Source organism: Buteo buteo, chromosome 28 (genome assembly GCF_964188355.1).
Source record: "Buteo buteo chromosome 28, bButBut1.hap1.1, whole genome shotgun sequence".
Taxonomy (NCBI): domain Eukaryota; kingdom Metazoa; phylum Chordata; class Aves; order Accipitriformes; family Accipitridae; genus Buteo; species Buteo buteo.
In genome coordinates this window covers 4,337,614-4,364,044 of record NC_134198.1, presented here as the reverse complement: position 1 = coordinate 4,364,044, position 26,431 = coordinate 4,337,614, and the positions used below count along the sequence as shown (strand labels likewise).

The window sequence follows — 26,431 nt, the reverse complement described above, 5'->3', positions numbered from 1 at the left end:
CACTTAAGATGTTGAGCACCAGTTTGGTTTGGGCTGCACTCTTTTTGACTTCTTAATCTCCATTGAAAATTAGTTTCTTCCAAAAGGTTTTCTTTTATTTGCCAACCAGTATTTGAAAAGTGGGTCTCATCTTAAACTATTTTTATAGAATATACTAGCAAACATTTGAGAACTGTATTAAAGGTATCATGTTAAATCAGTGTGTTTCTGAGAATAGTTTAATTTGTGTGGAGAATGTTGGGTTTGGTTTTTTTGGGGTTTTTTTTTGGGTTTTTTTTTTGTTTTTTTTTACTGCTCCTCTGACATGAATATGCTTGAGCTGCCCTTGGACTGGTCCTTATGAATAAAACAGTGTAGTGGTGTTTGGTTATGGGGTTTTTTTGTTTGTTTTTTTTCTTTCTTTTTTACTAATGGGAAATTGCTTATATACGGTTGTATGTTTTGTGTCCACAATATAGGTAAATGTGGGAGGAAAGGGTCACAAATCTCTGTAAAAAAACCAAGTTCTAACACAATCACACAATACTAGATGATAAGCATGCTTTGAGGAATATCAACATTTTAGCTTTTTTTTTCTCCTAAAAAACGTACTGAGATAAAAAACTTACTTATCTTCATTCAAAAAGCCAGCGTATTTTCTAAATGGAAATTGGCCAAAGAGGTGTGAAAATGAACTGCATCTGGCAGTTGGAAGACTTTGACAAGTTCCTTTTTTGGTGGGTATTTAGATTAATAACCCTAGCTGGAATCCAAAAAAAAAAAAAAAAAAAAAAATTGAAAGGCCACTATTTACTTTGAAAACTGCCGAAGAGCACAGTCAGATATTTGTTTGGAAAACAGTTGCAGTGATAAGGAGAAGTTACTTCTCCTCAACTGTGGTACCTAACTGACTTGCAAACTCTTCATTCCCTGCAGTACAAGATCAGACAGGTTCACGTAAACCACTGCCAGCACTTCTCTTATCCTTTGTGGCTGAATCACCAATGCAGTCAAACTAATTAAAGTCGTATTTGTCAAGGACTTCTACGAGAAACAGATATCCAACAAACAAACAAACATAATTTGGTGAATTTATTTAAGCACAACTTGTATTTAAAGGATTACGAGAGATTACAAACTAAATTATTGGTGCTTTGTATGAAGATTTGAGTGCTAGAGATGCCACAGTTAAATTAATTTTACATATATTTGCAATGAAAATCTGGTTTAGCATTTGCACTTTGCCATTATTCATTAAATATTGCTGCAAAAGGAACTTAATCTCTCTTTAAGGCATTTCTTCCAATAAGAGTTATTTCTTGTATCCAGATAGTTCTGAACTAGTTACATCTGTGTTAGCGCAGGTCAGAAGAGAAGAAAAGGCAAATACATCTTGGAGTTGAAACTTGCGTTAAATCCAATATTCTTTGTTTGGGTTGGATTTGCAGTAGCACCTAATTCAATGAGGGCTGTTGGTGTGAAGAGTCTTGCATTTAATCGCTTTCTAAAATGTGTTCTTTCTAGGTCTACAGACAAGACTGTGAAACCTTTGGCATGGTAGTGAAGATGCTAATTGATAAAGATCCATCATTAGAGAAGTCCATTCAGTTTGCCCTGAGGCAGAATTTACATGAAATAGGTGAGCGATGCATTGAAGAACTCAAACATTTCATTGCTCAGTACGATGCTGCCAATCAAGATCTATCAGAATCCTTCAAAGAGGGCTCATACTAAGGACAAAAACACCCTTTCAGATCCTCTGCATTGTGTATGCCATAATACATAAATCTGTTTTTTGCGGGGAAAGAGGAGATCTTGTTGGAGATTTGAACCCAAGGCCTGCGCTCCTTTGCAGTAGCTCAGGTGACTATATCTTGTTCACTGTGGTCTCCACAATTGTATTCTTCCTACCTGTACTTGTTGACATATATTCCTTTCAAAGGATGTTCTTTTCAAAAATGCTGTAAAGTGACAAACTATTTTTTAAACCTTTACACAGTTACCTAGGAAAAAATGTTCAGTCCCAATGTATGTACACTTACGTTTCGATGTTTATAAGTGTAACTTCAAACACTGTATTTTTTATTAAAATAACAAGAAGCAATTCTTCATTCCTCAACTTAAGCAGAAATATGTCTTGTTTTCATATACACTATAGGAAGGGAAGACTTGCAAAATTGGTTGCAACTATGATTTATTTATTATAGTTTAATTTTAAACTTCAGATTAATTCTGTATAATTACACTAGGTGTTATCTCCAGTCTCTGACTGCCAGAGCAACTCAAACTACTTGATATAAGAAGTGCTGTATTTTTGTTCTAATTGCAGGTTCTGCAAATGCCTTTTAAATCTTGGTGTTTTCCATATCACGAGTCATTACTAGCAAGCAATATTATGTAGGATGAATTCCAGGTTTTGTTACTATTTGCTACTAAACTTTTCCTTTGTTATGTTTTTGACTACACCTTCCAGAGTGTAACTGCAGGCAGCCATTGAGCAGGGAAAGATCCCTTCTCCTACTCTCTCCCTCTCCCCCCTTACGCCTTCTCACCACTTGTCATCCATCAGTTCTAACAATTAGGAGGCTGTGTGTCATCTTTATTTCTGACATCAAGAATGAGCAGGAATTTGGGGTGGCAAAGTGGGGCAAGGAAAGCGAGCAGGACCATCTCTGTAGTAACTCCAAGTTGCTTTGGATTAGGTGTAATGTGAAGTTGAACCCTAAGACCCCAAATTCATCATCATTTCAAACCTAGGTGATTCTGGGTAATATCTGGCACCACTTTTGACCTGGTAGAGGGACTTGTAGTTGGGGAACAGTGGTTGAGGGAGAGTCAAGAGGCTGCTAATGCTACATGATTACTTGTCAGAGATGAAAAATATTTAGGACTCATTGATGGTATCCTGAATATTGGACTGTGTACAGCTTCACATTTAATAAGGTACTGGTTTTTATGAATGTTTAGGAAGGGGATAATTTGAGTCATAATCACAAACAGGTAAGTGTAAGCACGATTGGTTTTGTATATATTTGCATTTAGAAACACTTGAAACTCTGTAAAAGGACTCTAATGACCAAAGCTCACCATTTCCAAAGTGCACAGTATTTTAAAATTAAGTGTCATTGAATTCAGCCCCCTTAACAAGGTAGCTTCTCAGATTTCATCAGAATGGTGTGCAGAAAAGTAAATGAAATAGCAATGATTTTGCATGTACAAGGTACTGTATGTATCACAGCATCTTACACATGCAAATCTTGATATGGTATATTAAATATATATTACATCAGATTCCCGAGATGCCTGATTAGTTTTTATGTTGGTAGGGTGTGGTTTTGTAGTTGGCTTTTGTTGGTTTCTAAGAGTTCACGTTGCTCAAAGGAGATGACCTGCACCTTACCTTGTTGGCACCTGGGATTGTGTGGGCTGCACAGTGAGTGGGAATCAGCTCGCAGATCCTACACGATGCTAATTTGGGGAGGGAGAGGGGGGAAGAGGCAACCTGTTGTGGCACAGTAGCTAGACCTGACCCGCCCCTTCTGGCAACAACCCGGTTTACCGAGATCAGTCATGAAACCACAGGCAAAGTCTTCTCTGAGGCAGAAGTGTAACTACGGTGCTTCACTACTTGTCTACAGGACCGAGAGCCTTCAGGGTGTTACATCAGAGTTTCTGCTCTGGGTTAGAAATGCTAATGAAAAAAATACTGAAATTGTGTTTAATATATTTTTGATTAAAAATGTCCATTATTACTGTACAGTTTGTTAGGGGTCTCCTTTGTTAGAAGCCTGATTAAATTTACTATGATAAAAGTATCTGATTTTTCAAGTGTTCTTCTGCAAAGTAAGACCTAAGCTTACAATCACAGAATATCTGGAGTTGGAAGGGACCCATAATTAAACCGTATGACTAAGAGTGTCGTCTAGACTCTCCTTGAACCCTGACAGGCTTGGAACTGCAACCACTTCCCTGGGAAGCCTGTTCCAGCGACCAACCACCTTTTCCTAATGTCCAAGCTGAACTATCCCTGACGCAGCTTCATTCCATCTCCTCGTGTCCTGTCGCTGGTCACCAGAGAGGAGATCGGCTCGTGCCCCTCCGCTGCCCGCCGTGAGGAAGGTGTAGACTGCGATGAGGTCACCCCTTGCGATGAGGTCACCCCTCGGCCTTCCCTTCTCCAAGGTGAACAAGCCAACTGTCCTCAGCCCCTCCTCGTAAGTCTTGCCTCTGACCATCTTGGTGACCCTCCTGTGGACACGCTCTCACAGTCCCATGTCCTTCTTATATTGAGGTGCCCCAAACCGCGCACAGAACTCGAGGTGGGGCCGCACCAGGGCGGCGTAGAGTGGGACAGTCACCTCCCTCCATCGGCCAGCGATGCTGTGCTGGAGGCACCCCAGGACATGGTCGGCCCTTTTGGCTGCCAGGGCACGCTCTTGACTCGTGGTCAACTTGCCATCAACCCAAACCCCCAGACCTCTTTCCGCGGGGCTGCTCTCCTGCCTCTCGTCCCCCAGTTTGTACGTATAACCAGGATTACCCCTTCCCGGGTGGAGAATCTGGCACTTGCTCTTGTTAAATTTCATACAGCTGGCGATTGCCCAGCTCTCGAGTCTACCCAGATCTCTCTGCAAGTAAGATCTTTCAAAAGTTTGTTAGGTTGCCCTTAGCTTAATCTGACTTTTTTTTTTTAAAATGGATTAAATTTTACTCATGAACTAAGGAGCCTTTTGAATTTTTTTATAATTGCTATTTCTGTGAAAGGTTTAATTCACATTCATGAGTGACAGGCAACTGGTTTTCCATTTACTACTTGTTGTTATGTTGAATATTCACATTTCACCTTTTGTGATGTAGGCTTTCTGTTGACATAAGTAAAATATTATGCCAGTCCCTTACTTTAAGCAAGAAACATGGCTTTTAGTCTTGCTTCCTGTAGAAGCAAACATATACTTTGGATTTATATCAGTGTAAAAAGTTGTCCTTGCTCTCGTGGCCAGCCTTGATGGGACTCCTGGAAAGGGGTAGGAAGAACGTTGGTGGAAGGAACCAGATGTTGTGCTGGAGGAATTTCTTTTCTTTGTCACCTTCAGAGCTCCTGAAAACAAAACTGACTCCTAGCGCTTGTTAATGTGCAGATACCCTTAAAAGAATAAAAAGGGAAGAGGAAAAGGGAAGAAAGGAGCGTGGAAATTCAGTGCTACCTGCCGAAGCCGGAGCGGTTCTGAATGGATCTGTAACCCCACTGGGTGAGTTGGCAGCTTTGAGTGACAACGTAAAGGAGTTAGCATGAAAATCAGCGATAAAACCACTATGGATACAAAAGGAGCTAATGCCTTGTATTGGAGAAGGATGCAGTAACTTGTGACCCCGTTTTCTGTGCAAGGTTTCCTCTTTTGATGAGGATAATGTATTGCCCTAGTATTTCTCACCATCATGAAGGTTGTACTGGTTTTGGCTGGGATGGAGTTAATTTTCTTCATAGCAGCTGGTATGGTGCTGTGCTTTGGATTTGTGCTGCAAACAGTGTCGATAACCCCGGGATGTTTCCGTCCCCGCTGAGCAGTGCTCACCCAGAGCCAAGGGCTGTTCTGCTTCTCCCCCCACCCCACCAGCGAGGAGCCTGGGGTGCACAAGGGGTTGGGGGGGGACACAGCCGGGACAGCCGACCCCGACTGACCCAAGGGAGATCCCAGCCCGTAGGACGTCGTGCTCAGCAATAAAATGGCTGGGGTTGGAGGAGTTTGTCAGGGCTGCTGTTGCTCAGGGACTGGCTAGGTATCGGTTGGCTGATGGAGAGTAACTGGGGGTTTTTTTATCACTTGGTTTTTGGTTTTTTTTTTTGTTTGGGTTGGGTTGGGTTTTTTACTTATTAAACTGTCTTTATCTCAACCTATGAGTTTTCTTACTTTAACCCTTCTGAGATGAGAGACCCCCATCCCACTGGGCAGGTAGTGAGTGAGCAGCTGTGTGATGCTTAGGTGCCTACCACGGTATAAGCTCCACTTGGACTATAGGTGCTACTTCTAATAACACAAAACAGAATTTACAGCTTTGGTGACTGTATCTGAGTCTTGTGCTGGTAGCAGATGCTGTATCCCATACCATTCTCTTCATATATAAAGGTGGAAGAACCAATTAGAAACATTTCTCACAAGAAGTATCAAAAATAATGAAGTAGAAATTGTTTATGTCAAGCTGAAAAAACAAAAAGTTGTATAGCCATCTTTAAACTTCGTGCCTAATTTTTAAAGTGGATAAAAATACAAGTTGACCCATCTTTCATTAAGTGTGCTTACAAGTACCTGTTATTCTTCCCCTGACATGAATGTCTCTTAGCAGTCCAGTCCGCAGCAAAACAAAGCTTTCTAAATGTTTTTTAATGCTGTTAATGACTTGTGGTCCTGCACCCCAGCGGAGGTAAGGGAGAAGTATGTGCCTCAGGGCATTAGAAAATATCTAAACTAGCTCTGAGCAAGCTGCTTAACCACTGGAAGGCAACAACGCTGGAGCACTGCTCCCCTAGGCATCGTGCTGTGCAACCGAACCTTCCTTGGCTGAGCCTGGTCTTGAGGGAAAACAGGTCAGAGCGCCTGCCTCGGGCTGGAAGAATGGATGCTGTTCAGCAGGAGAGCAGCACTACGTACAAGCGCTGCTGTTTGCATGGACAAACGCGCCTCTCCATTTTTTTTCGGAGTAAAACTGAGTACAAGGAAAGGTCTCCATCCGCTGCCAAAGCTTCCAGCTGAAAAATAACGCTATAAAAGGTGGTGGTGGGAAGTGTCATTACTTACATCACTCATTTTGAAGTACCCCGAGCCTCTGCGGGAGCAGGGAGTTCACAGTGCCCCAGCAATGACATTTAGCCCTAAGTTATCCTTGGGTTTTGTGTAAGGGCATGGGGAAGAGATTTAGGTCGAGCTTTAGAGGGAGGTAATGTGAAAGTTAACTCTGAAGATAGTTTGTAAATGAGGCAGTTTAGAGATCTGTGTTGAACAGTTGGTTGTTGGGGTTTTTTTAAACAAGGAAGTATTAGGAAGCAACTAACAATCTGTGGAGAACTTCTATCATCTAACACTCCCTAAGACATTACACCTTGGGAGAGTACGTACGCTGTATCTCAGGAGATGGTGTAAGATCAGAACTATCGGTGGAGACGTTTCTCCGCGAGACAGTTACTTGCTCCAAAAAGGAGACAGCAGTAGCAAGCAGAGCGTTTCGTTTCTGAGGATCGTGGTTCCCCATATTCGGAAATGCAGGTAAGAATGGAAGGTCCCAATCCTTGTTTGAGCATCCCGGACAAAGAATTAACAAGTCGTCATCTCTCCTCAAGTCCTGGAAGTCCTGGCAGTCTGGGGGTTGTAAGACACTTAAGCACAACAGGCATCTGGCTGCTAGGGAAGCAAACGCTGCCTGAGCCACCGGAGCAGCCCGCCAGCTGGAAGCATCCCACGAGCCGCCCATTGGCCCACGCGATGTAGCACGGTATTACTTTGATCAGCTTTTATGTACACAAGACTTGTTTGTACTAGAAGAGTGACTTATATGGTGAATACCACCTCTGGGAGTAAAGGATCGTTTGCTTATTTTACCCTGAAAAATACAAGCAAGTAACTGCTAGTTTGGTTTAGCCTTAGCAATAACTTCATTTTCTTTGGTGTAAGCCAATACTCGTGTGTGTCCATTCCCTCCCCTTCTTCTAGCTGCTTTTATTTCCAGACTTCTACATCCTCAAGAAGGGCGAGCTTAGTTCAAGTTGCCAGGCTTTTTTAGTAAGAAGCATGTTATTTCATTAATTACCTTTCTTCAGGTGGTCAGAAAGCCAATGGCTTTAGCATTTACTATTTTAATTGGTGGATGTCACTGTTAATTCAAGTAACAGATTTCTGCCCTTTATCTAAAAAACTGGAAGAAGTTTATTGTAACTTACAATAGCTCCTACTCCGCATATGAGTTCAAGGCAACTTCTGGGATGACCTACTACTTTACAGGTTTTTGCCAGCTTGCCTTCTACAACCACCCAGCATTTCTCTTCCTTTATGTAAGTGAACTTCAGAAACTAGTTTTGGACAAGGAGTGGAACAATAATTTAACAAAAAAAAATCCACAACCACAGGAGTTGCATATTTGTTGTACTGATATATTCCAGGCTTGTGTGGTTTTTACATTTATATAGTTTACATTTTGCTTGACCCATAAATAACACTTGCAAGATTAAGAGGGCCATAGTTTAGAGAGTATTTACATAGCCCCACCATGCATACAGAGCTTTTAATACCTAGTAGACAAAATTAAGCTGTTTTGCACTAAACATTTTTCAATATTTTTCAACTTAAAACCCCTGACTAAAATACAAGCAATATTTCATCCATAATGCTGCTGTTAAATCCCTAACAAATCTAGTTTGATATTGTAACAAACTTCTTCAAATTCAGGGATATAAAAATATTCAGCTTTTAAAATTTTAACTGTACAATATGTACATTAGTATTTGCACTGTTAAATTATGAATACATTTAAGCCTATGAAATACACTACATTATAAATATCAATGTTTTTTGATTTAGAATTGCAGCTAATACATTTTAAAACCTGGATAATGCATTTGAAAAGACACAATTCTGGAGCCTAATCCTTTAAGCCCTTATGAAAGTATTTGTTACGTAAGTAGATTCATTGACTTAAATGGGGTTACATGCCTGAGCAAAGGACTCCAGCAGTTGTACCTCTCTCTCTTTCACTGCTGGGGGGTGGGGGGCACGGCCTAAAAACCATCATCACTCATTGGCAGCTAAATCCAATTCCAGCAGCTGAATTAATATCTTCCTTTTAAACAGGCACAAAAAAAACCCCCAACCCTTACAGAGGGATGGCATTCTTAAAAAGCTGCGGAAGGAAAAACATGAAAGTTAAACATATAAACCATTTACGGCTGCTTTAGGATACATCAAGGCCTCAAGCATTTCAGCTCCCACGTTCTGATTTTTGCCTCCTTAATAGTGGACTCTTTGGAAAAGGAGCGTTTTCCCAAATAAAACAAAAAAAAAAATCCAGTTTTTGTAAGGAAACTTCAAGGAGGAAGAGTGAGCTTTATCAATGAAGAAAGGGCACAGTACAGAGCCTTCTTTTTCTTGGTGGTTAAGAGGAAAAAGTCAAAGATCACCCTGCGTGGGTATAGCTACAGCACAGGACTGACAATTGTATTTATTGATCTTTGTTGAATCCCCTCTCTCAGATAATTCAACATGGGTGAATAGCAAGCATAAAATAAAATGTCTACAAAATGTCTGTATCAAGAACTGCAATAACAGTATTTTGACAGCTGAAACATATTATGTAAACCTAGCAATATCTGAGCAGATCATCATTCAGCATGGTGACATTTCTGAGTGTTACTTGTACAATGTAAACTCTGGCAGGGTTATCATTTACACTGGCAAAGCATTAAGAACCTTAGCAACTTGCCTAAGTACAATTATTAATATAAAAAGATGTGGTTCAGACTGGAGCTACAGAGTTGACTGGTCTTCCCAACTGTTAAAAACAAATTAAGAAATGATGCAATTTTTTCCTTTGTGTCCCCTCTTCTTCTTTGATTTGGTTGTCCTTTGTCCAAACTGAGAACTAGATAACGCAGTAGTTGGACCAGAAAGGTCATCTGTATAGTATGGATATCTCAGTGATCGTGGCTGTGGAATTGGCTGTCCTAGAAAATATCCTTCCTCTTCAGAATCAGATGACGAGGATGAAGTTGAACACCAGGAGTCATCTTCGTCACCATACAATCCAAAAAATTTATCAACCACCTGATTCCGCAGTGCATAATCAGACCTAGTATGGGCATATTGTCCGTACAGCTCTGCATTTTGAATATAGGCCCGAATCTCACGTGAGCTTCTATTTTGAATAAATTTTTCATGATCCTGAGGGGAGTAATAACGAAATCTCTCTCTTGGAGAGCATCTTCTTTCTGTGGCCAAGTTAAGTGCATTATCTGAACGAGACTTCCTACTTCTTCTACGATGATGAGAAGGCCGATTTCCACGCTCTTCAAAATGGTAAACGCGCCTACGTGTCCTTTCACTCATTGGAGGCTGACGTATTTCAACATTCTCGTAACTTCCATTATCAATAACGTCATCCGAAAACTTCACTTGCTGCGGTCTAGACTGGGATTTAGATCTTCTCAGTACAGGCATATGCACTGGCTTTTCCTCTGGCAAGACCTTTTCCTGACACAACTCTGAGCTCAGGCTCTTCAAGGACTCTGTGCTCCGGTGGAGCATTGAAGAATTCAGAGTTCCCATGTTGCTCATTTTCTCACAGTCCTCTACCTCCAGTTCTTGGAAAGTTTGCAAAGAGTAGAGAGATGGCCGTGGCTTGCCTTCTCCATCCATTGAAGCCCCTGCGGTGGGAATGGAAACAGAAGGAAAAGAAAATGAGAGGACTATCAGAGAGATAAGTATTGTAACAAAATAGTAAACATTTCTTTTCAGTAAAGCAGACCTTATTAGTGGTTTTTGGAACTATGACCAAAAGGACTAGCTTCACAGAAGAACAAGCTTTGTTTTGACTTAAAATGTTTAAGTATTAGCTCTGATTACCAAAGAATTAGCTAACACTAGGACATCAAGAGCGGAAGAAATTTAATGAGTTTAAAAATTGTAGACGCATACAGCTAAGCCTCTAAGAAAAAAGAATTACTTAAAATTATTCTACAGTCCATGCTTGCCATTTTTAAGGCTAAATATTTCATGTTTCTGGTTATCACTTAATTCAGTATTCCAGCTGTTGCTACAGGAAAGCTAGGCTTACTGCCTTGCAAAGAAGGATCCTTACCCTCCAAAAATCATCAGCAGTAAGCTCGCCTGGTTTACTCCTGGTTTGTGTCCGATGACCCTTCGCTCCCACAACAGCAATGTCCTCTGCCCTGTGACCTTCCCAGGTGCAATAACTCTAGTTCCTCCTCCTCCTCCTCCTGTGCCCCCTGAACCAAACTCCCCTCATTAGTTCCTTCATTACTGCTTGGGCAATGCAGCGTGGGGTCAGGCCTGAGCTACACAAGTAGCTACAATAATTCAGGAATGGAGCTGAGGATAGGACAACTTTTAAAATGGGTCTCTCATACCTAACGCCCAGGTTTGGGTTTTTTGTAGGGAAATAGGAAAGGAAGGTTAACGCACGCACACACGCACGCATGCACACACTTGGCATATGTGACTTTTATCCCTTTGGCTAATTTCAATCACGTTTGACAAGGACGTTCACCAAAGTGGATTATCAGTTTCTCCTTAGTCAATGGAGAAAGATAATCTCATAAACCTCATTTCCTAAGGCTAAGAAGTTTATGATCCTTTCAGATTTTCTACATATTTTTACAAGCAAATCAGGAAATTACCTAAAGTGTTTTGCAGATTATCTTTAATATTATCCTAGTATGTAGTGCAACTTCTTGTACTTAAGGTATGGAAAAAAATCATCTTCATTTGCTTAAAGCGGTGGTTTGTATATAACAAATGGATAGTTCAAGACCATTCTTACTCTGTTTAACATTATGGAGTTTTTTTTGTTACAAGCAAAGGAAAGGGAATTCAGAAGGAAAGGAGAAGAATTTAAATAGAATTTGAGTAGCAGAAATGTAATCTTGTGGAAGAATACATGCTTGATAAAAGCTATTGCCTACTTTACATGCATCTCTTGCTACTAAAGCTTTTTAGAAATTACAGACACAAAAAGTTCAAAGTACTCCAACACGCATGCTTTGGTGGACCTCTCCATCAAAACCAGTCAATTTTTCCCCCATTACCTGTTATGTTGGACAAAGCCAAAGAATCCATTGAGTCTCGAACACTTTGCTCTTGCTGTTTCAGGTCAGACAAACATTCAAGCGAACCTCCATACCATGGAGTTTGGTCGTGTTTGTATCCTGACGCCCCGTGTTCCATGTCTAGCTCCTGGATTTTCCTGCTGCTGGCAGGGCCTGGGTGGCTGCCGTAGGCAGAGTCACCCAAGCCATCTTGTGACTGGGCCCAGTACATGTCTGACTGATACTTCTTACTTGCTAGGCTTGGATTACTTTTTTTCAAGTCCAACTTGCTCTTGACCATGCTGTCAGAAATCCAGTGTTCGCTTGATCTAATGTCTACTTCAGCAGGCTGCTGGAAGAGGCTTTTATCACCAAACTTCAGAAGAAGTTGAGTCATGTAGTCTTCGTGTTCAGCCCATTCTTCAGGGTCTTCAGGCATTTCCTGCTCTACTCTTCCTTTCCAGAAGTCTTCGTTAACAAAGCTTGCCTCTTCCCTTGAAAGGCTTAAGTCATCCAGCTTACGAGAAAGAGTATCGTCAGCATTGCCTGAAAGGCCAGGGAATTTGTAATTGAGGGCCGGCGAGAGGAGGAGAGACTGGCGGCACTGGTCGGCTGACCGGCTGCTTTTTCCCATGCGAACGCTCCTCCTGGAATCTCTAGATCGAGCAGACTGAAATGCAGAATCGGAAGAGTCGGAGGCATGAACATCCTCTCCCAAGCTGCAGGTTTTTGAACAGTAAATCTGCCCTTGCTTTGGAAGGAAAGGGCAGCCAAGCAAAGAGGTCTTGCACTGAGCACAAGAAAAGCAAGTCTCTGTGGCATGCCAGTGCTGTCCATCATAGGTCATCTGAGCATGGTCAACACCTGGAAAGGGAGAAAAACCAATGCTTTGGGTTTCTCAAAAAAAATTACTTGCAGAATGCACACTTCTGGAATGTGAAATAATTTCATAAATTGGCTTTCCCTTATATATAAGTTTAATGCTTAAAAAGGACATACTTACCAATGTGTTCCCCACAGGTCTCACAGTATTCCGCATAGAGAGATTCAAAACAGTTACAGCAGAACGGTCGCCCATCCTTCATGATATATCTCTGTCCACCCAGGATTGTTTCACACTCGAGGCAACAGAAGTGCTTCATGTGCCAGTGGCGACCCTCAGCTTCTGTACACTCATCAGCAAAAATAATCTTTTCAGAGATAAAAAAGTAAACTTTTAGTTAAGTGGCCAAAACTTCACCTTGGGAGTTGAAGCATGCAAAATACCCTAATTGTGCAGTTCGCATGCTAAATTTATTTTTATTTAGCTGCTTTTTGAGTACAAAGATAGAAACAACACTCTCCCACAGCGACTGCAGCATTCTGACCTTTTCTATAACAAAAAAAAAAAACCCAAAACAAAACAGAAAAAATGTGTGGGGTTTTTTTCTTTAAAAAGATAACATAAGAACTCAACCACTAAAGAAGCTGCTATCAGGATGATATTTTGGAGTACTTGTACAGATCCTTTTTCTAATTCAATCTACAAGATTCAGTTCTAAATACAAACAGGCACGTGCTTTCTAAATACCGTCACATTGCTTGTAATATTGCAAATTTGACAAGAAATGAAACACCTCGGCCTTCAAACATATCTATGTAGCAGAGTCCTGACTTCCTAAATGAATGCAGCTGAAGTTAGTAATTGCCCAAGTGATGCAGTTTGTTAACAACAGGAGTGTAGATTGGCTGTAAAATGTGAATTATTTACCTCATCGCAGGCTGAACATCGAGGTTTGAGAAGTTCAGCGTGGTGCCTGCCACAGTGAATTTTCCCATCTTGGTAGAAGTAGATAAGGTCAACGAGCAGCTCGTTACACGTGAAGCACACAAAACATGAGGGATGCCAGCACACACCAGGCCCAGCTCTTGAGGCAAAAACTGCAACTTCACCGCCATTTACTTTTGTACCACACTAGGAACAAAACCAGAAAGTGAACACGCTTCCCATCCCAAACTACTAGCTTCTAGCATTTAAACTAAATTAAAACACCAAACCCAATATGCAGGTTTTATCCCAAAATTCTGACAAGAGGGAAAAAAATATTCTCAATTCTGGTCTAGACAAACCCTTTGTGAATACAAGTTTATTTTATACATAATAACACTTTTTAAGCATATGCCTGGTTTTGACCTGTAATTACTTTAGTATGAGTCAGCAACAGGGTTTTTTGGGTAGGAAATGTATCAAAGATTCAGTTCATTCCCTGTATCAAAGGTTGTGTTTTGCTTAAGCAAGCACTACCTTCTTTCTATTTACATGCATTTTCAAAAATACTCTTTTTTTTTTTGGTGTTCCAACATAGACAGAGAGAAGCTTACACATAATATTGAGATACTGCAAGTTTTATATTATTCAGCCCGCTAGCTGGCTTGTGGCACCAGTAGTATTACCTGTTCACAAACCGCATGCATCACTGCTCTTGAGAGTAGTTTAATAGTGCCCCGGCCGAGTGCCTCCTTTTTGCGCTGAGAACTGAACATCTGCAGTTCCTTCTTTTCTTCTTCACTTAAAGACTGGCAGTATCTCACCTTCCAGTGAAAATGCAGGAGAACTTATTTTAGATACTGAGCTTTTAAAGTAACAGATTAATAAGTAAGTGCCTATATGCAAGCAATTCATCAGGTGTGCTGGCAATCATTAAACTTTTCCAACTTGTCTTCTCTACCGTCTTAACGTTTAGCTAATATGGCATAATACAAAAGTAGCACAGAGAGAGATTTTGCATTACAGGATAAAAACCCCACCATACTAAACTAAGAAGTTGTCTAGGCAAGAAGTAAGATTTTAAAAAGCCAAACCAAAACCTGCTGCCATCCTAAAATAATGGAATGGACCTAAATCAGCCATAACGTTGTCCTTTAGATTTATGGTTAAGCGCCCACAACTAAGTATTGCAGTATACACAAGATCTTAAGTATTGACACCCCCGCCCCCTTCCCTTACAAAGAGCTTGTTTGTTATTTCCACTTCTACTCCAAATTACACTGCATATCTGAGATGCAAACCTTTTACTATCACAAAGCATCCTTTTTGTGTGCTACAATGCAATTCCAGGAATTTGTAGGTTCCTGGTAATTGGTGGGTGGCTGCAAACACTATAAAACCAACTTGTGTTAAGTTTATTGCAGTGACACCAGCCTCCCTAACAAGCAAAGGCAGTGTCCTTCCAGACAGCTCTTATCTGCACACAAGCCAACCGGACAGCTAAACAATGGACTCAGTGTACACACCGTGCTGCTTTATAGGTCAGATGCCACGGTTTAGGCCTGTAATAAATACACGGGTAGGCAATTCTCCACGTAAAAGCCGCCAGGGAGACCTAAGCCCTGACGGTGCATCCTAAATTGTGTATTTACCTCATTATCGTGGGGTGGCAGCTGATAGAGAAGTTGTTTAATTCGGTGTTTCTCTCCAGGGCTGTTAACGTAAGGGACCTTCTCCTCTGGCAAGGAGGCGAAATACAGCTGGACCTGACCAGGAGGAACGCAGAGTTCAGACCGAGGCACACGCATCACCCAAGCACCGCAACCGTCCTTCAGCTACTGTTTTATCTTGGGTCTCGTTTACGAAGGAAGAAGGTTACGCTACATTAGACCTGTGACAGGGTTTCTGCTGGAAATACGAGACCCAGATGAACCAGCTCAGCAAACCTGAATTGTCTCTGATAAAACTAGCACCCAGCTGCTGAATTGCTTTTCTGGAATGCAATTTGCAGTGACAATTAGGGGGGTATCATAAATTATGCACATTTAATGTTCTCATTATTCCCACCCCCTTCAGGGCTGGTCAACAACCCGGTGGAAATTCCAAGTTTCCCCTCTGCAATTTACCACACAAGGCATGAAGCTTTCCAGAAAACAGCCACTATATAAACAAATTTAATTTGCTCTCTGCATTTTACACATTGTTGAGACAAAAGCTGTTTTGTAGTCTCCTGCTGATCAGGTTCACCCAAAGCATCAGCTTTCATTGCTTCCATGTGGGCTTTGGTAAGAAGGTGGAAACATCCTTCCCTTGGGAGGAGGCTGGATCCAGCCACATTTCAATCAGATGCAAATTAACTACAAAATTTTCACAGGCTGCATGTTTTTGATAAATCAATATTAGGTGTACACACTTAACAATCTTCACTCTTTTTTTTTTTTCGGAAGAAAATTATGACAGGAAAGCTGTAATGAACACTATGACAAAGCCCAATGGCAAAAAATATTTTTGTGGAACAGCTACAGATTTATTGTTTTTCCTATGCAGTTTCCAGCTTGTCACGAGGCCTGGGGCTGTAAATAAGAGCTGACTATTGGCAAAAATATTACTTGCCATCTAGATTGAAATAACACTCAGGTCAACAGCTTATTACTGTGCAAGACTGATGAAAAAGAAGCAGTAATCAGTCACTTGACTCAGGAAGCAATCAAAATTATATGAGAAAGGTTGTACAAAACATGACTTGGTCTTCATTTAACCAAAATTTAAACATCAGAAGTCTACTGTAAGCTCACTTACTACTGACTGTATTTCAAGAAGCTGCAGGAAAAGATAACAACATGCAGTAAGAAGTGAAGCTTTAAAAGGTACTTTACGCCCTTTTCTCAAGTTTATTGCACTGTTCTCAAAATAAGTCATTCTTCTTGGGAAAAAAAATCTTTAGTGAGTTTAAGCTAGCTGGATTATGAGGATATTTTAGGGCATTTAATTGCGCTGGCAGAACGTTAGCTTGCTGTTTGCCTTAAGGTCTGATTCATCAGGATTCTTATATATGCTTAAGTAAGCGATAAAAAGAGTTTCCCTAAAAATAGCGCATTATTTGCCATTCCTGCTGACTTGTTACTTTATTCATGATTAAGAAAATCTCTGCATAGCAAAAAGGAGACATCTTCTGCACCTTTATAACTATGGACTGTATTAGCTTGCCAGGTGACGGAGGTTTGCTCTACCTCTGTTAGCAGATGCTACAAAGCCACTCTGTCCATTTAACACTCAAGTCTGAGATCTGGATATTACTGAGTACACAGCTTCAGCACAATCATCAAGTAAATATAGCAATAAATCAAGCAATATTATCAAGTAAATGAACACCATGAGAGGTTCATTTTGATCTCCCACAGCAACTTGCTCATCAGTAATTTCACTTTTATTTCCATTACCATGATGCTATAAAGAAGAAAGAGGAGAGGGGAAGGAACAGCCCAACCAGCCCATGAGTTTCAGCTCCAGAGATCGTACAAGAGAAATCCTGGCATGAACAAATGGCAGGCATACAACTATTTAAACAAGTGTAAAATATATTACTACTTGTCACAGTGACAGAACACTTGCGTTTGTGTGCGCTGTAGTAACATACATGTTCTAGATGTCAAATGCCTAATTATTTAAAGAGTTGTACAAGTGCAGTGAGGTACTGGCCAAGTAGAACAATGCCACAAGGTATGCTATGAGCTTTAATTTAACCTAATAACATATTTCAAAGAGAAAGCAAATTTCTATGCTGCTTTTAGACTTGACAATACATACCTCTGTGGCACATATTCACTGAAAAAGATTGACTGGGAACCTTTTTTTGGAACCTAAAACTCCTTGGTGTTGAGGATTTTAAGCTCCCTAAACAAAGCCTCATTAGAATAGGAAACAAAACAAGAAGAGTTCTAGACAAATTTAAGTCTTCTACATTATAAGAATTTAATTAGACTTGTAGAGGCAGCGTATCATTCTCTTAGACAGTCCTTACAAGGCTTATTTTAAAAATGCAGAAGCACAGTTGATACCTGCTCTGGTCTGAGGCCTGGGGGTACCCAGGCATATTCTTCCAAGGCACAGCCAGAGTCATCGTCCGATGTTGAGCTTCGCTGACACCCGAAAACGAGATTGTTGGCTTTGGGCTCCATCTCCAGTGGCATAAGTGTGAAGCGTTAAATATTTCAGCTGCACCTCATCAAGCAATTGATCTGGAGAAAGAGATTAGCAGAGCTTTAATAGACTTGAACATGCAACAACTAATTATCAGTGTAAATGATCTTACAACAGTTCAGTATTCCTTGTGTTGCCCAGAACAATAAATGATTGAAGCATCATTACAACTTGCTACAAGCAATTCAAAAGTGCTTAAGAGAGCTATAAAACTACTCAAGAAAAAGAAAACTAGACACACACTACCACATTTGGCAACCACAATGTATTTCAATATTAACGCTTGTCATCTTTTACACTTCTGCTTGTTTCACATCACAGGTTATATGTAGGTGTACCTAGGAAAGACTCATTGAGCAGATACCAACAAAAGGAATGAGCTCTTAAGCTCAACCCGAGCTCTTCCAGAAGTCATTACTACCACCAATCTAGTAACACAAAAGACATGACAACTGCTTGTCAAAAACTAAAGAAATTGTTGCGAAAAGACAGTTGTGCAAGTAGCATCCTGTTTTTCACAAGGTAGGCACAGAGCAGTGAGTGTCTGCTGGATTCCTCTGAGAACTCTGTTTTAGCTGTATCAGAGCGGAAGGGCGTTGGTCCAGTTAAATATCTGAAAGCCAATTAGGCCAGATTAGGCTCTGTAAAATACATCATGATTGTTCTGTTAATTTAAAACCCTACAGGGAGATGCTTCTGTTGATTCATGAAGCCTGCAAAGCTTAATATCAGTGGGATCATTTTGAGTCACAACTGGCAAAGAAGGCTCTCACCAACATCTGTAGCGTTCCGCAGTAGAAAGCTTATTAAGATAAGTATCTTACATTAATTCTAGCAGAAGTTCTTAGGAAATTCAGACCAGGAATTTCAGTGGAATACAGATATCAAAAGCAAAGAGGATGTACCCTACCACAACAGACATCCTGACCACTGGGGTTAGAAACAAGCTTGCTTTTACAGTACCACATTACACACCAGCTGTGCCTTCCCCATTTTTGGCAATTCTTTCACCTATGCATCTAAACACAGATGCCATTTCGTCAGTACTAGATCCGAACTGTAAAAAATTTTAATCTCCTTGACATATAACCTTGCTGGTGGGTCTTAAAGGGGAGAGCAATCTAAAAACTTCCGGTGGGTCCCACATTACATTGCCAGTCTCATCACCACCACATTAGAGAAAATAAGTTGCTGCTAGGTCACAGGTGGTAGAAAGATTTAAGACTGCATACCCAAGTATTCTGCTAGTTACTCAACAGGAGTTTCTCCTCCTTCAAGCACGAGGCACTGGTTAGTGCCAGGCTCTGTTGATTCAGTACGTAAACCCAAACCTGCTCCATAAAAAGTGGCCACATGCATCCAAAGCTACAAACTCAGTGAAATGACGATATTCAGTATTACACAGTCCATCAATCCCCATTTTCAATACGTCTATACATTCTCACACCCAATAAAAAGAGATGGGATTACTTAACTCTTCCGCTGGGCTAGTGCTCCAAAAAATTAGCTTGTTAACTTTACTCCAAAAACTTCTGGTTCAAAAACATACGCACTATTTTTGGTGCACTGCTAAGATGCCAACACACTTCTATTACACTGCATAGCTGCACTGTAGTAAAAAATTCATTTAATACTTGATGGGGCAAGCACACCTGCCAACCTCCCCTTTGAGAACAGGCTATTTCTACAAAGCCTGTGAGCTGTCAGGCAAATTTCTGAAATCTTACTCTAGCTGAACAACTGAAGGTTAGCTAAACAGCTTCCGAGCTTAGCATCACCATGTCACAATCTCTGCCAAGGAAGGTGAGAAAAACCAAACTCAATCCTAAAAGCTCAATCCTATATATTTAAAATAGAAAGACAGACATCCCAGTACATACTAGATCCCTTGAATTAGTTTCCTTCAGAAAAAAATGACAAGACAAGTGATAGAAAACTGTTTCCCTTCTCCACGTACTAGTGGAAATGAAGTCAAGCATCAGGTATGTTTTTGTTATTGCTTGTGTAAAACTGGGGTATGAGGAAGGAGGGACAGAGGAATACTGTGACACAGTTAAGAACTCGCTCTAGCAAAAAAAGGCAACAGTGCTCACTGTTGCAGATGGATGGGGATGCTCAGGTTGGCAGCTTGTGTCCCGCATCATCTATACCCAATTCTTAAGTGTAAAATCACTATGAGTATCACTGAGAAACCCAAGTCCTTCCAAGATGATCTTAGCAGCAGATGAACTCTTTTACAATTTCCCCTCAGAAAGGGGTAGATATCTGGTTTACAATAATATGCCACTCACTGACACCTAAGCTGCTATTTCCAATTCTTACAGCACTACAACATGAGAACTTGTGTTGGTCAAATTATCACTTTTCAAGAACTGACTCCTGCCCAATAACCCAGGAATAAAAGCAGTCACTAGGTGAAACACCTTCACCAACACTTCATTAGGCAGCCCGACCTCAACCACACCACAGAAAGCATATCTGAAATGTAATTCAGGCAAAGAGACAGGTTCAGCACTGCCAGTCCCCCGGCACTCGAGCAGGGTGCACCCCCGGCTCGCTCACACGACACCCAGCGCTCACAAGCACAAAGGTAATTCAGTAATTGCTTCTTCGTGTTGATTGTTCAAAAACCTCTCTCCCTAAGATCAAAGATTAACTTCTCTGACTTACTTTATTCTCTTGAAATACAAAGAAAAAACCCCAGAATCTGAATGCATGAAGACTTGTTAACCTTTCTGAGGATTTTTGAACACTAAGGCTACATGCTACTTCTACATGGCAAAAAGCAGCGCCGGGTAACATTGGGATTTCACGTATAGCGAAGGTACGTAAGTGTGAGAGCATTGCCTAATTCCAAAGGAAGACAAGGCATTGGTATGAGAGACCACGCTGCCTTTCCACGGAGATGGATCCTGCCCGAGTCACCTCTGACCCATCCATTTCAGACAGAACGTGGTCCAGCTCCAGCAAGAGAAAACCACAGACCCACAGGCCCACTTCCCAGTGACACAGGGCAGGTTGAAAGTATGGCTGGTAGAGAATAAAGGAAAAATACACCTCCCCTCCAACTGTTAAATGCAACTTTACAGTCAGGGTGCTCCTCCCCAGATAAGGCGATTGGAAATGTTTAAAGCGAGGTTCATAAATCTCAATGAACCGAGATTACTCAAAGGACAGCATTCACTTTAAAAGAAAAACGCTACCATAGAGCTAATGGTAAGCCAGCTATAAAATGACTGACAACACACCATATATCAATATGGTCATGTCACAAATATCATGGTGTTGCTGACAGTGAGGTTTCTAAAACAGCCCAGCTTAACAGCAGGCTATCTATCTGCAGAACTGTTTTAGCAATTGCTTGTTTAGGAGTTCTCCTTCCTCTCCTGCTCAAGTGTAATTTGGTTTGCATTTTAAAACTACAGGGTTCTTCCTCCCTGCCCCCCAACCACACTCATCCTTCAAAGTGATCCGTTTAAAATGATTACATCCTAAGGAGGATTCAAATGAATATAAACAACAGCTGAAAAAATAAGTGCTTTCCGAGGGATGAGTAGAAAGGTGGTCTTTCTACTCCTGCCACGACATCTACAAAACACAGCAAGGATGTTTTGTTTTGCTTTCTTAAAAGTCTGTGGAACATTTTGAGGTTTCAGCTCTGTTCAAATACTGCCTCTCAAAAAAAGCTTCATAGCCTACAAGGAGGTATTTCACTGGCAGCTTGACAAGTATGAATAACATAATTGAATTAAACAGCTAAATTTCATTGAAAAAGAAAAGCAATTAATACCTTTTTTCCACTGATGTATTAAAACAACTGTATTCTGAGAGAGTTCTTAGAAGCAAAGACAAACTACGCTCCTAATTACAACAAACCTATTGGTACACAAAACATTAGGGTATCAGACTTGGAGCAAAGCTGTTGCTGAACCCCATATGAAGGTTATCCCCATGCTAGGATTTCCAGCTCACTGATTATGTTCACCCCTGACCAGATAGAAGAGGTCGTGATTTGTGAGCACAGTTAGACAAACATCTCCTTGCCCATCCCCTGCTGTTTTACTCTGTCCTGCAGGGCAAATTGTTTAACAACTTTTTTGTTAGAAGGCTTGTTAACAAGGCTATAGGGGATACAAGATGCATATCACATGCATCCATTCACAATGAAGGCTCAACGAGTTAAGATTAGCATGGCCAGCCCATTCACCTGCTTATTTAATCCCTGGTGCACGATAACTACATTAGAAGAGCGAGGGTGTAATACAGCAGCAATAAACCACCACAAAATAACTATTAATAATTTAAAAACCATTTCCAATACATCTTACGGGAATGATCAGAAAGCCCCATTCCCTAGCTACAGTACAAATAACCTATTTACGGACAGCTCTGTACTTGGGAAATCTGGATCTGCAGTCGATGAGCAGAATTTGTGTGGGCACCAGCGCACAGCGACTGCTTCAGCTGTTGGGTCTTTCCAGTAACGAGCTATCCAGAGCAGGGGGGAAAGGAATGAAGCCTGCGTACTTGTTCATTCAGCAGGCCTTTAGATGGACCCTAGAAGCAAGGACTGTTTTCCCTTCCATTGGCCAGCCCACAAGCACCGACAGAAGAATGAACTGCTTTCCTCCTCTAGCATCCTAGCGCAAAGATCACTTTCCCAACTGGAAGCCGGACGATCCTTCTCGGGGTGTTTTCCTTGGACGAGCCACACCGCAAAGACAGGCTACCTGCGTTAACAAAAGGAGGAAGCACGGTGACAAAAGCATCGCCCCACGCCAACACCTCGGATTTGGACGTCTTACGCTCGGCGCTGCGCAGAACACGACCGCAGGCTGCAGTTCGGCCAGAACCAAACCTCTAGCCGAGGAAGCGGTATTCTCACGGATGCTTCCCCCCCCCTCCTCTCCTTAAGAGGGTGTACAGATTTAGAAAGAAAGAAATCTTGCCTTTTACAGTCTCCCATTGATTTTTTTTTTTTAATTCTATTTTAAACAGCAGCCAGACTTTACTCCAATGTACACATATACTCAGGTTTCACCCCGTCACCTGTTGGCTCCCGAACAACACCCTTCTTTGTTAGGGCTCACAGCCCTCATTTGAGACGAGTTTCCAGAGAAAACACTTCAAGAAAGTGTTCAATAAGTCACAAGACTGGAGTTGTAAAAAAAAAAAAAAAAAAAACAAAAAACCCAAAAACCCCAAACCAACGAAAAAACCTAACGAAATCCCACGCACAGCCCAGCTTATCCTGCCAGACGGGCCGGGCCGATGCCTTCTTCAGCAGGCAGAGCTCCCTCAGGGATGGCGGGGGGGGGATATTTCCCGTCCCGCCCAAGTTTCAAGGCCGTGACGGTGGGTCAGAGGCTCCCCCAGCCCCCCCCCGGGTCCGAAGGTACCCCGTCCCCCACCCAGCCGCTCCGGCGAAGCGAAGGACCCCCCCCCAAATTAAATTACCTCTTGACAGCACCGGAACGGAGAAGCGGCTCAGGAGAGGCGATCCCCGCTGCAGCCCCGACCCCGCGCTCCGGCTCTTTTAAACCCAGACCCTTTCCCCGTTCCCCCCCCCCCCCCCCCCGGGGGGGTCTGTCAGGACGGACAGACCCGCTGAGGCGTCCGCAGCTCCCGGCTCCGCCACGGAGAGCGGCTCCTTTCCCTTTCCCTTCCCTTCCCGGGCAGGAGCGGCCAGCGCCAGGCACAGCCCCACGGAGGAAAAAGCGGGGGGTGTGTTGTGGAGGGAGGGGGGGCTCCTCCTGCCCTGTCCCGCCTGCTGGGAGCCCGGCGGGAGAGCTACCTGCGCCGCCCCCCCCCCGCCCTCCTCCTCCTCCTCCTCCTCCTCCCCCGGGGCTGCAAACCGGGGGTGGGGGGTGTGAGCTGCCTCCCCCCCAGCGCCGTCCGCCCCTCACCGTTCCTCCGGCGGGCGGGAGAAATTTTTCTCCCCCCCCCCCCATCTTCCCTTCAAAGTGCTGCCCGAGGCGGGGGAGGGAGGGAAGGGGGGGGGGAGCCGCTCCTGCCACCGACCCCCAGGCAGGAAGGGTCGCATCTCGGGGGCAAAGCGGCAAAGACACCCCCCCCCACACACACACACCCCCCACGGGGACCCCTTATCTGGGGGGGCCCCGCCGCGCAGGACGGGGAGACGGGGTACTTCGCAGACACTTATCGCTTCCCTCCAGGAAGGGAATTTGCATGAATTTAAATTCACTCTTCCAAATTTGAATGACTTTGCCCGCGGGGTGCGAAGGGGAGCCGGCCCTGAGGGGTAAAGCCGTTGAGAGAAGCATCCCTGTCCCCCCCCACATCCCTGTCCCCATCCCTGTCCCCCCCCACATCCCTGTCCCCCCCACATCCCTCTCCCCATCCCTGTCCCCATCCCTGTCGTCCCCCCCCCATCCCTGTCCCCATCCCTGTGTCCCCCCCCCCCGTGCTCATTAACCATCGCCAGACGCAGCCAGACAGAAAGGCAGGCTGATGGATCCGGACCAAGGCCGGGCTTATCTGATCTCAAGCCGCAAAGCCTATCCTGGGTTAACGACGTTAAAAACCAGCCGATCCCCATCACTAAGCCGACCCTGCCGTGAGATGTGCCCAGACACCTCGCGGTCACTCGCAGAACCAACCGTGGGTGGACGAACGAGGTCCCGCACGGATCCAACCCTGTGAAATCAAAGCTGCAGTCTGCAGCTCCTGCAGCAGGGGAAAAAAAAAAAAAAAACACCCAAACCAAACCCCCAAACCTGCTTAAACTCCAGCAAATTAACCAGCTCCAATCCTTCCACACCCCATTTCCCTTCCATAAGCAGTTTCGCTGGTTGTACCACCTCCGTTCTTAAACTGCTAAGTTGTTTTGAGGTCAAAGCTGGCCTATCACTTGGATGAACTAGAGATTTTGTCAGAGCTTTTGTCAGTGCCGGCTTTACAAGACCCAGACTGTTTCTATTCTGTTTGTTGGACTGAGCAGACCCCATCTGGTGGCCAGCTGAACATCTGCCAACTCCATTCATCATTAATCAAAAATGGAAATGTCAGGAATAATGTTTATTCTTCCCCACTACACGACTGAATTAAATACCAACAATTTGCATATATTGTCTACTCCTTTTCCAGGGGTGCCTGACCTTTTCTCAGTAGTTCCCCGCAGCGAGGGCTCACCGCGTCTGCACAGCACATTGCGAAAAGGAGAATCTCATTTGGGGACTTCTGCAACACAACCAACTCAGCGGCTGCAGATGAGTTTGCAAAATTTTCCTGACCTAGAGCCTACCGAAGCCAAAGAAGAGACGCTCCCCGACTTTACTGGGCAGTCAAACTGTCCCCGATCTTGCTAACATTTTCCCTGACACTGAAGTGTTTGAGGGCCTACAGAGATAGTTGGCTGCACTGCTCTTTTTTTCCCTGGATTTTTCTGGCTTGAGCACAGAAACTACTATATTGTTCTGGGCAACACACGTACAGATTATCAGGCCAAAAACAACCATTGCGATCTTCTAGCCTGAACTCATGTGGTCATACGATTTTCCTGAAATTACTGTCTGCGTGAACAAAACATTTGATTTTGATTTAAAAGTACCAGCAATGAAAAACCCACTACAACTCCTGTTAAATCCACTATAGCCCTTTTTCAACTGTTTCAAGTAGTCAATAATTTTAAACTTTTTTTTTTTTTAAAATCTCGAATTGCTGCGTTTCAGTGCTCAAATGCTGGATGGTACCATCCCCTTGAATGTTAGGCTTAAGAACCAGCTATCGTAACTCCCCCCAGGCATTCGCAAATTCTGAAAGTCATTCCTTAACTATCTCCTTTGATTCAGGCTACTTTCCACAAGAACAAATGTGTTGCTATGATATTTTTTTTTTTATTTTTACACAACAAATATGACAGCATACATACTTGTTATCTGAAGCATAAACTATGCTACAGAAGTTGCCTTAAAAAAAAAAAGCTAAAAAAAGACAGGCACAAACCAACTTGCCCTTTAAGGCATGTTACAAATTCTTGACTGTGGCTGGGTAGAGCTGATCCTTCAAAGAACCGGATGCTTCAAGGGACCTGTAATGGATATAGGTCCTTTTGCCCTAAGGTATTAGCACAAATTTAGCCTAGGTAACAACTTTCCTGTACTACTGACCAGGCCAGGGGTGTTCTTCTGCCCTGTAAGAAATACCCTCAGCTGTATCAGCGTGGTTTCCCAGTTTGCAATTATCCACATCAGGGAACATCCCCTGAGATAACGCTGGTAATTGCTACCTTTGTTGGCAGTCACAGAAGAGAGACCAAGGAGCAGAAAACGCATTAACTTCTTGTGCTTCAGAGGTGGCTTCTCTGGGTAGGACAGTGGCATAACACCCACCTCTCAAGCCCAATTAGTTCTGTGGATAAACAGAAGAGTTCATCCTCTACATCATCACCCTTTAATGATCACCACCTCCACTGCAAGAGTTTTAATTAAGGATCATGTCACCTGTTCATTTAAAATAAAAAGTCGCGAGTCAGCTATGAAAGGTGAAAGTATGCAGTAAGGTGAATGGAAGCTAGAACAACAATAAAAAATATCTGAGTAATTCTTCTAGAGAAGCCAATGAGAAACCTATTCAAAATAAACCAGGTTTCGTGTTTTGAAACAAAACCAACCAATAAAGGTTTTGCATGTTTCCAATCGCACACGAGGAGCCCATAGAGCAGGAATTACAACTGCTCC

General features: G+C 42.6%; 2 protein-coding genes across 9 annotated transcripts in view; one reads left to right on the top strand and one right to left on the bottom strand.

The window, feature by feature from the left end:
- The window catches only part of PPHLN1 (periphilin 1), a 71,290-nt gene extending 69,180 nt beyond the window's left edge, over positions 1-2,110 (top strand). For all 5 annotated transcript variants that reach the window (XM_075059075.1, XM_075059074.1, XM_075059073.1 and 2 more), the window contains one exon: positions 1,504-2,110. In XM_075059075.1, the coding sequence (XP_074915176.1) occupies positions 1,504-1,713 (210 nt within the window). In that variant the 3' untranslated portion in view covers positions 1,714-2,110. The remainder of the gene's footprint in view (positions 1-1,503) is intronic.
- Positions 2,111-7,924: 5,814 nt separating this feature from the next.
- The window catches only part of PRICKLE1 (prickle planar cell polarity protein 1), a 65,708-nt gene continuing 47,201 nt past the window's right edge, over positions 7,925-26,431 (bottom strand). Inside the window, exons 1-8 of one of the 4 annotated variants that reach the window (XM_075059079.1) lie at positions 22,260-22,277; positions 17,591-17,770; positions 15,185-15,298; positions 14,219-14,356; positions 13,536-13,739; positions 12,789-12,975; positions 11,786-12,649; positions 7,927-10,384 (exon numbers count right to left, since the gene is read on the bottom strand). In XM_075059079.1, coding sequence (XP_074915180.1) covers positions 9,528-10,384; positions 11,786-12,649; positions 12,789-12,975; positions 13,536-13,739; positions 14,219-14,356; positions 15,185-15,298; positions 17,591-17,722 — 2,496 coding nt within the window. In that variant the 5' untranslated portion in view covers positions 17,723-17,770; positions 22,260-22,277 and the 3' untranslated portion in view covers positions 7,927-9,527. Of the gene's footprint in view, positions 10,385-11,785; positions 12,650-12,788; positions 12,976-13,535; positions 13,740-14,218; positions 14,357-15,184; positions 15,299-17,590; positions 17,771-22,259; positions 22,278-23,189; positions 23,416-26,431 lie in introns of those variants that run through there. The other 3 variants (XM_075059080.1, XM_075059082.1, XM_075059078.1) reach the window with 3 other exon arrangements.